This window comes from Arvicanthis niloticus, chromosome 16, assembly GCF_011762505.2.
Source record: "Arvicanthis niloticus isolate mArvNil1 chromosome 16, mArvNil1.pat.X, whole genome shotgun sequence".
NCBI classification, from domain to species: domain Eukaryota; kingdom Metazoa; phylum Chordata; class Mammalia; order Rodentia; family Muridae; genus Arvicanthis; species Arvicanthis niloticus.
The window spans coordinates 55494539-55507572 of record NC_047673.1 but is presented as its reverse complement, the minus strand read 5'-3'; the positions used below and the strand labels follow the sequence as shown (position 1 = coordinate 55507572).

The 13034-nt window shown below is 39.5% G+C and overlaps 1 protein-coding gene across 14 annotated transcripts in view; it reads right to left on the bottom strand.

Moving 5' to 3' along the window:
* The window catches only part of Marchf1 (membrane associated ring-CH-type finger 1), a 737296-nt gene that overhangs the window by 149322 nt on the left and 574940 nt on the right, over positions 1–13034 (bottom strand). For all 14 annotated transcript variants that reach the window (XM_034520273.2, XM_034520272.2, XM_076914208.1 and 11 more), the window contains one exon: positions 8021–8071. In XM_034520273.2, the coding sequence (XP_034376164.1) occupies positions 8021–8071 (51 nt within the window). The remainder of the gene's footprint in view (positions 1–8020; positions 8072–13034) is intronic.

Here is a 13034-nt window from a genome sequence, read left to right as displayed (position 1 = left end):
CCCTAAATAATCGCTCTTCCATACTATATCTGTCTTATGGCTGGTACCTCAGGGGAAGGGATGCCTCAGCATGGGCCTTCAGAGACACCCCTCCTACCTCACCATACCATGCCTCTACAAAACACATCCTGGTTTCTCTTTCTCTCTCTCTCTCTCTGGATTTACAAACTAATAGGTTGCACGAATTCACAGTCCTCTACTGTCAGTCACATGGACTCTCCAGCCATTAGATCACTAAAATGCTCCATCCAAATACTGGAGAATTGGTAAGTCTCCTGTATTCACAGTCTTGTTTTAGGATCTCTACTTTTGGGTAGAGATCTCTTTCTCACTTTAAACTCTCTCTCAATCTTCTCTCCCTCATGCTGCTGAAAAAAAAAAAAAAAAAAATCCTAGGCCAGGCCTAGGTAAACCGTTCTCCCTTGGGTTCTGAGCCCCACAGCTTGGGCAATGTTCCTGTAGCTCAGCCTCCAGATTACTGCATGACAACCTAGTAAATGTAGCCTGGCTGATCGTTCCATCGTAGGTATTAATTTACCCTCAAGACGCCATGGTACAATTAACAACTCATTTCTTCTGGTTATTACTTTATCCTTAGGACGCCGCACGTGATAAGATTAATAGCTTCTATCCTCACCCAGAAAGGGTATGTCTTCACTACTCCACTTTCTGCCCCTCCCCCAGTCTACTGCCTGAGTTACTCCATGGAGCAAGTGCACTGGCAGTATCGCCCCCTACCTGCTTGCCTGCCCACAAGTCTGGATGGTGCAGTTCCCCACGCCCTTGACTCTGACACAGCAGCCATGCTTTCTGCCTGCCCCTGGCTCTTTGTTCCTGGTTTCCTGACCCTTGATGGTCAGCCTCTGCTCTCCATGGAATTGCTGGCAGACAGAAAACAGCTGCAAGCACTCTTTTACCAGCCCCCTCCCCCAGGCTCCTCCAGCCACTGCCCAACCCTCACACCACACTGCTTAGATTTGTCTATATGTTTGTCTCTGCCATGTTCCTACCATTCCATTCTAAGATACTTAGCCACTTCTGCCATTCCATTCTAAGATAGAACAAACACATGACTTTCATCCAGGCAGAGCTGTAGCTTCAGTGCCATCTTTTTTTGTGGGCAGTTAAGGTCTTCCTATACTATCACTTTAGCACCATCTTAGATAAGGGCAGTCCTAGGACCATCTACCATCTTTGTTATGGGCCATCTCTCACTTCACAGCCTTTAGGAGTACAGCTTGATTTAAGGCTCCAAAGACACTTTCCAATTAGGATAAGGTTTTCATTCTATCCTTCATTGGTAAACAATGATTTTTAATATTAATTGAAAGATTTTTAAACAGAAAAAAGTTAAAGATCACTGCCTTAAATATATGTTTAGCCTTATTTTTGCTACTGTTATTAAGTCACAGTGTGCTTTATTTGCTAGATATATTCTAGAACAAATAATTAAACAAACGCAGATTGTCTAACTCAGGTATGCTTAATAGATATCGGGTCTCAATCTTGTGAGAAATCTGCTAAATGTAACATTAAATGTTTAAGCTTATTATGATAGACAGATACTCCCAATCTTGACAGTCCCCCCCCCCCCCCCCCAAGGTATCTGAGAAGATATGTGCACAGCAACAAGATTCTGCCTGATTGTGGTATGATAACTACTGAGAAACATTGCTCCATTGCCTTGCCTGCGGCCTGGGCTTGTCCTACACTATGGACAAACAGAGGATACACAGAGGATACAGAGAGTTAAATGTCTCATATTGCCTAAGTCAAGGTGGGTAATTTCTCCACATTCCTACTGCATGGGAAAAAGCTTCTTGTCTTCTGGGCTTGAGGACCCAAGTTGAGATGGAGACCACAGGGACTTAAAAGCTGTTTAGGTAGTGGACTATTGACCAACGTCTGTCATTTTAATTTACAACATCTAGATTATAATTTATTCTTCCCATATTTTTGACTACATCAACAGCTAAGCTAACTACAGTTTGACAGCTAGAAAGCAGACAACTAGTTCCTTACTCCAAGGTAATCCACCATTATATTAATTCATTAGTCAATTTGCTAACTAGTTAAGACTACCAGATCTTTTATCAAAAAGACAGATAAGTTTCCCTGGCTCACGGGTCACAGGCTTCACGATAAAGAATACGCAAGTTCTGATGTAAGCTTTCACAAGTTCGAATTTTAAATTTCTGTTGATTATCTTTTAACTATAGACTTACTGTATTTCTCATGCTATATCTATATGTTCAACTATCATATTCACAAGGTCAAGATTTTGAATGTCCTTTAATTGTCTTTAAAATGTAAACTTAAAATTGTTTCTCAATACGATATATATATATATATATATATATATATATATATATATATATCCTTTTTTCTCCTTCTGCTCCAGGAAAAGTTTTTGTATTCCCTAAGCTCACCTTCAAAACTGTTCATGCTGTTAATGAACTTATCTCCCTTATAAACTTATAAGCTCTAGAAAGCCCACTCAGATCTACCTCTCATGGACCAAACATACTCCATCTAGATAAGTACACTTGCTAATCAATACCCTAAGCTCCCACTTACTACCTGTTCCATAGGATGGGATTCCTCTTTTGTTCCCTCGGATTGGGACTTCCCTCACGCCCAACAACCAAGATTTAAGGTTTCCAATGTACATCTAAGAAAAATTCTTTTCTCCCAAATGTATTTAACTTTATTCTTTATTTTCTAACATATGTGTGTGTGTGTGTGTGTGTGTGTGTGTGTGTGTATTTGTATGTGTGTGTGTGTTTCAACATTTTGTCAAGTCCAAGAGTTTATTCAAAATCTACATCCAGGACAGGTCCAGAGAAGCAACACACAGATGCTCCAATCTACTCTCACAGACACAGGCACTTTAACTGGACCTGTTTCTGTCCACAGATGGTCCCACAGACCCAGGACAGACAGGAAACAGTCAACTCTCCTAAGATGGACTAACATCCCCATCCCCATTCTCTTAGGTTTTCCAGAGACTTATTGTCGAAGTCAGCAAGAAGTCGCTAAAGATCATGAGGACCACATTCCTGTTTCACCATCACCTCTTTCTACTCTTTTCTTTTTAAAATTAAACCAAGATGAGGAATGCTAGCATTCCTTCTATGTTTTGCTGCATAGTTATTTGGCAACAGCTAGGAATGCTTGGCTTACTGTAAAAGGGGCTGTTTGCTCTCTTACTCTCTGCTTCTTCTCTCCCTGATCCCTTTCTCCCCTTCCCCTCCCTCCCTTTCCACATGTTCCTGACTGGTCTCTCTCTCTCTCTCTCTCTCTCTCTCTCTCTCTCTCTCTCATCTATTTCTTTCCCAATTCCACTTCACATACCTTAAACTCTATACCATATTATATCCGTTGTATGGCTAGTACCTCAGAGGGGGAAAAGATGACTCAGCATGGGCCTTCTGAGGCGCCCCTCCCACCTCAACATACTGTGTCTCTACAAAACCTAACTTTTCTCTCCCCCTTTAAAAAAAACAAAACAAACAAACAAACAAAAAAAACCCTCAACACTATCCGCAACCAAAAGTTGCCAGGAGGCCTTTGGGACCCTCAGATTTGTTAAGTCATGTGAGCACATGCTGTTGTAGAGTATATATCTTATTTATGTATAGTGTATATATACACATCTATATGAAGCATACGCATTTTATATGTTCTCCGTGTACATATATTATACACATATTTTATGCTTATGCACAGTAATATCAAATACTTTCTCTCAATTCTATCAGTTGAGATCACTGAAGATAAGGTGTACATTTTTATTGCTTCACTATTCCAGCATAGAAAAAGAGAAACACTAAGTAAGAACTGGTGATTAGAGGTCTGTTCATCCAGTAAGGAATGAGGAGCGGCAGGTAAAAGAGCAGACCTAAGGACATAAGGGACGTTTTGGATTCTATGCTGGGAGGTATTCTCCTTCAATATCCTGAAACATGCCCATATCAATGGATGGAGTCTATGACAAACTAAAACAAGAAGAAGGAAATAATATAGACAGCATGAGTTATACTAATGATGGCCTAAAAGCATTTATTAGCATTGAATATAAAACATTTAAGCTATCAGAAATATTTAGTATTCTTTAACTGTTGATTGATTCTTTGTGAGTTTCACATCATGCACCCCAATCCCACCCATCTTTCTGTCACTTCACATCCACCCTCTGCCCTTGCAATCTCCCATCATAAAAAAACAAAAACAAAAAACAAAAACAAAACATACAAACAAGAAAACCCATCTCATCATGGAAACTTTCGTCCACACTTCTTTACTTGGAAGTGTTCATTACAACGAGTCACTAGTTTCATTCAAAGCCTTTGGCTTCCGCTATGCTATTATTCCTCACTGAGGCTCCACTCGGAGATCCTATTGTTGCCCTGTGTCACAGAGATACTGAAGCTTTGGATCTGCAGGACCCACCGTCACTGCTCTAGTAGTTCACACATGGGATTGATCTTGGAATGGGCCAACTCAAAGCCTTGGATCTGGGCCTGGTTGGTAGTTGAATTGGTCAGCCAGCTGACTTTCCTGCACCTATACCACTAAGGCAAACTTCACAGCACTGTCCTGGCTAGCACATCTAATGTTGCAGCCCACAAGGGGCAGGACCAGCTCTTCTGCTCTCTCACCCTTGGGGTTGGCTCACCCAACACCCTCGCCATCAGGGTAAGCTCTACTATACTGCCCAGGCAAGGTACAGGTTTCTCTCTCCTGTGTGGGAAAAACCTCGAGGGGGGAGTCCGGCGGCGGGGTCCCACAGTGGTCCGGCAGCGGGGTCCCAGGTGGGCTTTCCACACCGCTGGGGGAGGGTCCTACATTCACGCAGCCGCTGGCCCACCTGCCTGGGACTCCGGGAGCCTGGGTTCTGGTGGGGTGGCTGAACCAACAACCCAAGAACCAGGATACCCTTCCACGGCCCGACATCCCACTCTCTTTTCTTTCATAAAAGGAGGGGCAACTCTGTGTCATCTGTAGTCTGCACGGTTCAGGTTAATGAGAGGTGTGGACTGTGTGGAGTAGTCTAGAATCTGGGAACATGGGGAGATATATGCCGTCCCTGACAGGCAATGTCCTGTTGGGTCTCTGGCTACCTCAAACCCTGAGCTCTACCGGGGAGACCAAACCATCTCTTCACAGCCCAACACTCCTGTTCTCATGACCCAGGAGCCAGCTGTCCTGTCCTGTATACAGCATTTTAATGTCTTCACTAATCTTACTTTTATCACTGTCTAATTTATTCTTGTTCACAAAAAGCACACACGTTACAGTCTTAAATTAGTTGGCTCTAAGAGAGACTTCCTAGATGCGTTGTTAATGCTGTCATTGAGGTATAAGTGTTTGGAGCTCCACCATTAGAGTAGCTGATATTTAAACAATGATTAACCATTTTCAAAGAAACTCACCAAGATATTTACATATTTCTGTTCCTTCTCCTTTTATAGCTAAGGCTATAGAGAAAACGTAATAACCCCTCTAAGCAGATGGTTTGCTACCTATGTTCTTTATGGTTCCATTACACTGATTCTCATACACTTGAAAATTTCAACATTTTTACATAAAGTTATCTTTTGGCAATCTTAAAGAACACCTTTGCTCCAGTTTTAGTATTTTCTTCTCTAATATTTTAAAATGAAAGAATTGAAATAGTTGTAGGTTTTGTCTTTTCATACACTGTAGCCCACAGGATTATTGAAGAGTTTATCATTTAGTTATTCATGAAAGTAGTGAGAAACCAACAGTGCATTTATCATTTCTGACTATCATTCTGACACAAATACAAGGAGAGTTATATTGAGTTAAGAGATTTAGATTCACAGAAGTCACCAGGGGTTGGGAGCTGAGACTTTTCTATAATACAATGAAGGTAAGAGAGAAAAGGTATTCATTTATCTCCAAACACAATTTCAGAGAGTCTTCAAGATGAAGTCAGACATGGGAAGTAACACTTTTGATTTTATGTACTTTCTGAAGGAATAAGCTAAAAGGATGAATGTTGTAAACACATTGCATCTTTCATAACAGCAGTTTGAAAAGAAGATATACATTTGTTCCTAGATCATGAATATTTGGTGTGATAACAGAGCTGTCAGTCCTTTGACAAGCTTCTAAGTTGTTACTTCCTCAACATTAATCTGTCCCACAGCTCTAGGTGGGCCCTTTCTTATGAAACTTTGATGACAGGCATTTAGAAGATGATTCACTCATATAAACTAAATGAAGAAATCCTTCAGGTGACTAGTTTTGTGGTAGGGGGAGGAAGTCTGTCTTAGGGAGTTTAGGTGATCATCCCTAGATCACATGAATAGGAAACAACAGAGCTGAGAGTTGGATTTAAAATCTCACTCCAAAGTGGCCTCAATTAGAAGGGCACATTTCCTCTCAAATATTTTTGGAGGGACTCTGATGTGAATGAAATTCAAAACATTAAGTAATGTACTGTCATATTTTCATCACTATAATAAATACCAGATACAATACTGTTGTTAAGAAAAGATTATTCTGAACTATAATTTGGGAGTGTGAAATCTAGGAACTTCTATTGCATTTAGACTCCTCATGGGGCAGGAAGAAGGAAAACACATCATAGTGAGAATTGGTGGTGTAGCAAAAGATGGCAAGGGGAGCCTGCTTCAACAGTACCCTTCAAGGACTTTCCTCTACTAGTCTACCAACCTACTTACATCATTTAAAGGTTTTACGACTTCTCAGAGTATCAATCCAACAACACACAGGCATTTGGGTAGTACTCTCAACTGTACCAGTCTTGAGTCCTGCATGATCTACAAGCAAGCATATGAATGCTTGTGTTCTGGATCATCTCTCAAAGGATGCTACTGAGGATAGTTGGAAACATTGCAACAGTATGGTCTTTCATACAGAGGGACAGGCACAAATGTCTATGTCCAAGGTCAGGGACACACTCCTGCAAGCATGTAGTATGTGTGCACATGTCATCTCTCTATAAGATCTATGCTCAGAGATACAGCTGAAGAGAATAATTACACTCTGGAGCTCTCACTTCTCAGAGAGTAACAAAGTCATTTGCTACTGGAAACTAAGCAGAAAGTAGAGTTTCTGTAAGTGGGATGCTGCAGTTGGCATAAAGCCTAATGTTTGTTACTAATTTCTAGATCCACCATAAAAACTAATGTAAAATTACTAATACAAAATTAAGGCTAGGAATGTAGAAGGCCCTGAGATGCAATATGCCGTATGGTAAATCTGTCCTGATCCTGCCAATGTAGTCGAAAATCAGAGTGACTATTTTGAAAACTGGTTGCATTATATTTTACTTCCCAAGCACCATCCTTGCCTATCACAGTGGTACCCATATCTGCTCATCACACGGTTCCCAAATCTTCTCATCACATGGTACCCCATGTCAAAGAACGATTCATGAAGTTTGCTTTTTCATACTGGCATAAAGACTAGAATATTTGTCTAGATTCATAATAATTTAATGGTCCTGCTTCCTGGCTTGGATTCAAAGTAAGTCTAGGGAGTATTTTTATTTTTATCCATTGATTCTGTAACCTAAATATGGACAAACTGAAGTTTTTATGAAATTAATTTCTAAAAATTATTCTAATGTAAAAAAAGTGTACATTTCAGTGAGGTTGAATCTAAATCCTGACGTTTTACATCAATGGGAACTGCCGTGATTGCTGATCATTTTGATTTGAGTATGTGTTGCCCCTATGGTGTTGGAAGTGGAGGAAAAAAGAGCCATAGCTCCCAGTACATAGTTTTCAGTGCTCTGAAAATAACAGGTTACCTTCTCTATTGAGAACAAAGTGGAAAGATAACATACTTGATTGTGTGAAAACATAATGTATCTCACAGTAAAAGTGTGAAAAAGTTTAAACCATTAACCAATCATATTTAAGCATTATCATACATAACTATTATATGTTAACCATTATCAATATTCATTGAACTTGCAAAATGTAGAAATCAGTAAACAAGGACATGGAGAGAGGTCACCTACTTTTGATATGTTACTTGATCGACTTGCAGATCGCCCTGGGGACTTTTCATTCTGAAAAATAAAATTAGAAACACTGATTAAAGGAAAGGGTGGTTCTGCTTTTCACCACCAACAGAAGACAGGGCAGTATCACGTAGGTTTATATTGTTCTGATGGGTACACAAATAGCTTATGCAAATGGCTTTTATCAGATTACATTTGTCTAATATATAGCACCATATTGTTAATATATTCCAATTCACTTCAGTATAGCAACTAGGCTAGCAATATTTATTTACATGAAATTATTCTTTCTACAAACAAACCTGAAACTGTGTAATCTCTCTGCAAATTAGAGAACTGTAGTACAGCCCATTGCTTTTTCTTTTGTATTTGCACCCAGAAAACTCTGAATAAATACAGGTTCCCCATGCAAGTAAATACTCTGTGCTAGATGCACAGTAGACACCTTAAACTCATGTTCTGGAGAAACATATTTATTGGTCTTTTCTGTCATTTCATATGCTTGTAAGCACCCAATCTTTAAAATTTAAAATGCTCTCTAAGTTACGCCTTAAGATTTAAAACTTAAAAAATGTTTTTAAAATGTATACCCTGCTCTTATCTCCATAGCACTTTGTAGTTTAGAAGCAAAGGTAGACCAAAAGTGCTTTTGACAGGCATTTTTTTATGCCATGAAATTTTAATGTAAAAAGTGACCTTAAGGAGTTAGGCTTCCTAGTTTGAAGGCAGTAGATTCCAGAAAACTACAACTTAAGATCTGAGTCATATCTGGTCTGAAACTTCCGACTGCTGTTGTCCATTTGCTATTTCTATTCTGCTAATTCTCTGTTCGAGGATAAATGAGTGGAAAATCAGAGTTTACGGATGCTATGTGGTGTGCAGAAACTGCTCTACTTAATGCTGTCTTCCTGATAGGAACTGAGAGTAATTGTGGTACCCACGAAAGAACAAGCCATCCAAAGTTTCTGCATAGATGCAGGAGGTGCTCTCCAGACCCCAGCACTACTAAGTTGGCAGTTTACAGCTGATGGGGGAGAGAGAATTGTTCTCATTAGATGGTATCACCACCAGTAGGCTTTCCATGTTCTAATGGTTCGTCCCAGACCTATGAAGTCTGCCTGAAATTTCCTATGATGTAGACTTTTGGTGGTGGATGTGCTATTGTGGAGAAACAAGCTACAGTCATTGTAAACTATTGCTGTGGTATACACAGATATTCCAGCTGAACATGCCACATCCATCTCCTGTAACCACTGATGTCACCGAGGAGCATGTTATTACAGACTGAGATGAGTCATGAAGATGTGATTAGTCACACCTCATAACAGCCTGGGATGCAGCATGGGATGAATGTGCATCCTGCCACAGACATGTTTCCCTGATTAGGTTCTTCTAGTGATGGAGAGCAACACCTTGTTCATGACAGCTCAACTCTTCTTCCAGACCCTACTTAACAAAATTAATCCGTCTTCTTCTGTCAGTGAAATTCAGAATCGTTACACATTATCATGTGGAACAGAGGCAAATAAACCACACAAGATAATACACTTGGTGGGCGGGAATGCTTGTAGTAGTGATAGGGATATTTTTGTTTGCATATTTTTCATTTATATGGCATTTGAAAATGTGTTTGAGGAGTGGTAAGTGAATCTGCTACACCAAGACCTAAGAAGAATAAGAAATGTAATGTAATGTAACTTAACTTTTCAGTAGCAGCCCAGATAGGTCTTGGTGCTAGCTTAAAATAAGGTAGAGGTTCAATTCAGTTTCCAATGGAAAACAGTTCACCACAGGGGTATGTACATACTCTGGGCCAATCACCTTCTACAAAAGAAGTAGCACCCATCTGATAGTTTGGTATCTCAGAGCTATTTAATATAAAATCTATTGTATAAAGGCTGGACATTGAAAGATGCAAGTGAGTTCAGGGAAAGGTGACCATTTTTCACAGCCATGTTCTCTAGTGTTCTCTGCCAGCCCATGGAAAAGTCAAGCTCCTCAGTGAAGGTAATGGGCAGAGGTACCGTTGAGTATACTGTCCTTGTGTTGGCAGGTATCTCAAGTTGAGAGAACACCTTGCCATCAGATGTATGGTATTAGTATACCATACATTGTATACTGGCATTAGTATGAGTAGATGTTTGACACTAGTGAACTTGAATTTCATTGCCAAAAAAATAGGGAAGATGATATCTTCAGGATTGTTATAAGAATTGAATAAGTTATAAAGTCATTTTTCATATTACAAGGTTAATTAATTTTTGTTGTTCATAGGCAGAGGCAACACCCAGTAAGTTTCCCACCAATTTATGGTGACTATGCAGATTATAAGAGTCACAATTTTTCCCTATGGACATCTTGGTTTCTCTGTCTTGCAATCTTATGATGGGTTACATTCTGGCCTGTAAAATTTAGGAACTAAAAACAATTGGATAACCAATTGGTGTTCCCTTCCCTGGGAAAGACTAACTCTTCCACTCTTAGCACTCCCAAAGTGGCTGTAGTTCTTTGACAAAATTCAGGACTCACAGGTTTCCCCCATCCACTCTAGCATGTCTGTTGCTATCCCTATTCTGTTCATGTTTGCGCCATCATGTTGGCAAGACTTTATGGGTGTAGCTTCGGACAATACTAAGAAACACAATCTCAGAGCAAACTCCCTGCTCCTCTGGCTCTTATAATCTTTCCAACCTTTCTTCTGCAATGTTTTCATATCAAATGGGCACACCCAAAATGTATACATGTTAACATTATATAGATTTATCAATCTATATAATTATAATTAATATTAAGGTTATATTTAAGACTGCATATATATATACACATACACATACATATACACATACACACACACACACACACACACACACACACACACACACACACATACATGCACCAATCATTAATGAAAAAGGACCTGAATTTGAGAGAGCACAAAGGATTTAGAGAGAGAAAAAGGAAAGGTGGAATAATACAATTATAACCTCAAAAATAAAAGAAGAAAATGAAAAAAAAATGTCTACCTAAGGTTCTAAAGGACATTGTTTTCTTGATTTGGAAGCAAAACACCAGAGGGACTTTCTCTCCTGGAAAACTTCCAAAGCAATCTGTCCAATTTGTTACTAATTAATTGGGTGGCTTGTTCCATTATCATTGAAATGACATATTCTTCTTTGTATATTAGTGAATATGGTTGTCATGTCTCATTATGATGCATTTAAATATAAGCTGTCTCCAAGTCTAAAACATCTTACTGTTACTCAAATTATACTGACCTTGTAGGACAGGAGAACTTGGAAACAACACGAGTTTCTGGCTAATCTATATGAAAAGTGTAGGACTATTGAAGAGCAATGTTAGCTCATAACATATCATTTCTAGTGTGTAAAAAGAGATTCAGAGTTTCAAAGGGGTATTTTTAAGATTTTTCAAAAAGTGTCTAATTTTTGGTTGGTCATGGCTACATCTGTTATTATTAGTTTGAATTTTCTTTCAAATTCAATCTTGCTAAGTATAGCAGAATTAGTATTTGACTTTGTGTGTGTGTGTGTGTGTGTGTGTGTGTGTGTGTGTGTGTAAGCCAGAAATTGAGTTTGGGTGTCTCCTCTGCCACTGTCTACTTGATTACCCTCCGAGTCAGGTACTCTCCTGAAACTTGCTGTTTCAGCTAGTCTGATACTTTAAGAAGCACCTGAAATCTTCCAGTCTCTGCCTCCACTCCCCAGCGCTGGGTTTATGTTAAGCAGCAAGAGGCCCAGATTTTTAAGTGAGTGCTAGGGAATCCCACCTTAGGCATTCACACTCGCACAAGTGCTTTGCCCATTGTGCTATATATAGGAAAGATCAGAGAGGAAGTGCATTTAAAGGTACATTAGAACTAGTGAGATGGTCCAGAAGATAAAGGGTGCTTGCTGTCAAGGCTGACAACCTGAGTCTGATCCCTGGGACCCACATGGTAGGAAAGAATTCAGTCCTACAAGTTGTTCTCTGAATTCTAAACTCATGCCATGGTAGCATACATGCCAACACACACACACACACACACACACACACACACACACACACACACACACGCACGTGCGCATAAGTAAATAATTAATATGTTAAAATGTATACTAAAGGGAAATTAAATGCTGTAGATTGATTTGCTCTTGTGGAAATCAGTATGTGTGATTCTTTCCTCCAGCCTCCCTGTGCGAGTGAGGACCAAGAGTGAGAGGAAGGAGAAAGAAATGGGGCTGCCTGGGAGGGTAGCCATAGAAGTCAGAGCACTATATTTTACTAAAGCTTGTAATAAAATAAGCACTTAAAAACTGTGACTTGTAAATAAAAATAACCAAAGCAAGCAAGAGCTCTGAAATGTGAATTGGGAGCTGACATATTTACTGACAGATTCATAAGGATCTCAGATATCCAATGAAAAACATCATGTGTCATTGGAATGTGAAAACTTATGTATTTTTATTGGATATTTTATTTACATTTCAGATGCCATCCCCTTTCCCCATTCCCCCCGAAAACCCCTATCCCATGCCCCTTTTTCCTTTTTGCTTTTATACACTTTTAAAAAATGTTAATTAAAGGCTTTATAAGTTTGGTAATGCTCAATCAGAAGTGTAACCTAATACCCAGCCTAGATATATCAACTATCTTTGACTGGTGGAGACTCGTGAACAACTGCCTCCATATCCCCCCTTTTTTTCTCTCTCTTTCTCTCTCTCTCTCATCACCTAGCTTCTTCTCTCCTTCTTCTCCTCCTCTCCTTACTCCTTCTCTTCCTCTGGGTACTCCTCTCACCTTAGCTCCTCCTACATATCACCCTTCCTGTTTAAAAAAAAAAAAACCTTTTCTCTCAAAATACAATTAGGGCATAATTATGCCAATTTGTACCAGTGACGTACAAGATAGTCCTAATACCCAGTCCATCATTTTGTTGACTAACCAGAACCTCTGTCATCTATCCTAACTAAAACACTTAGTTCTGAACCTGTCTTTTTTCTTGGCTTTAGAA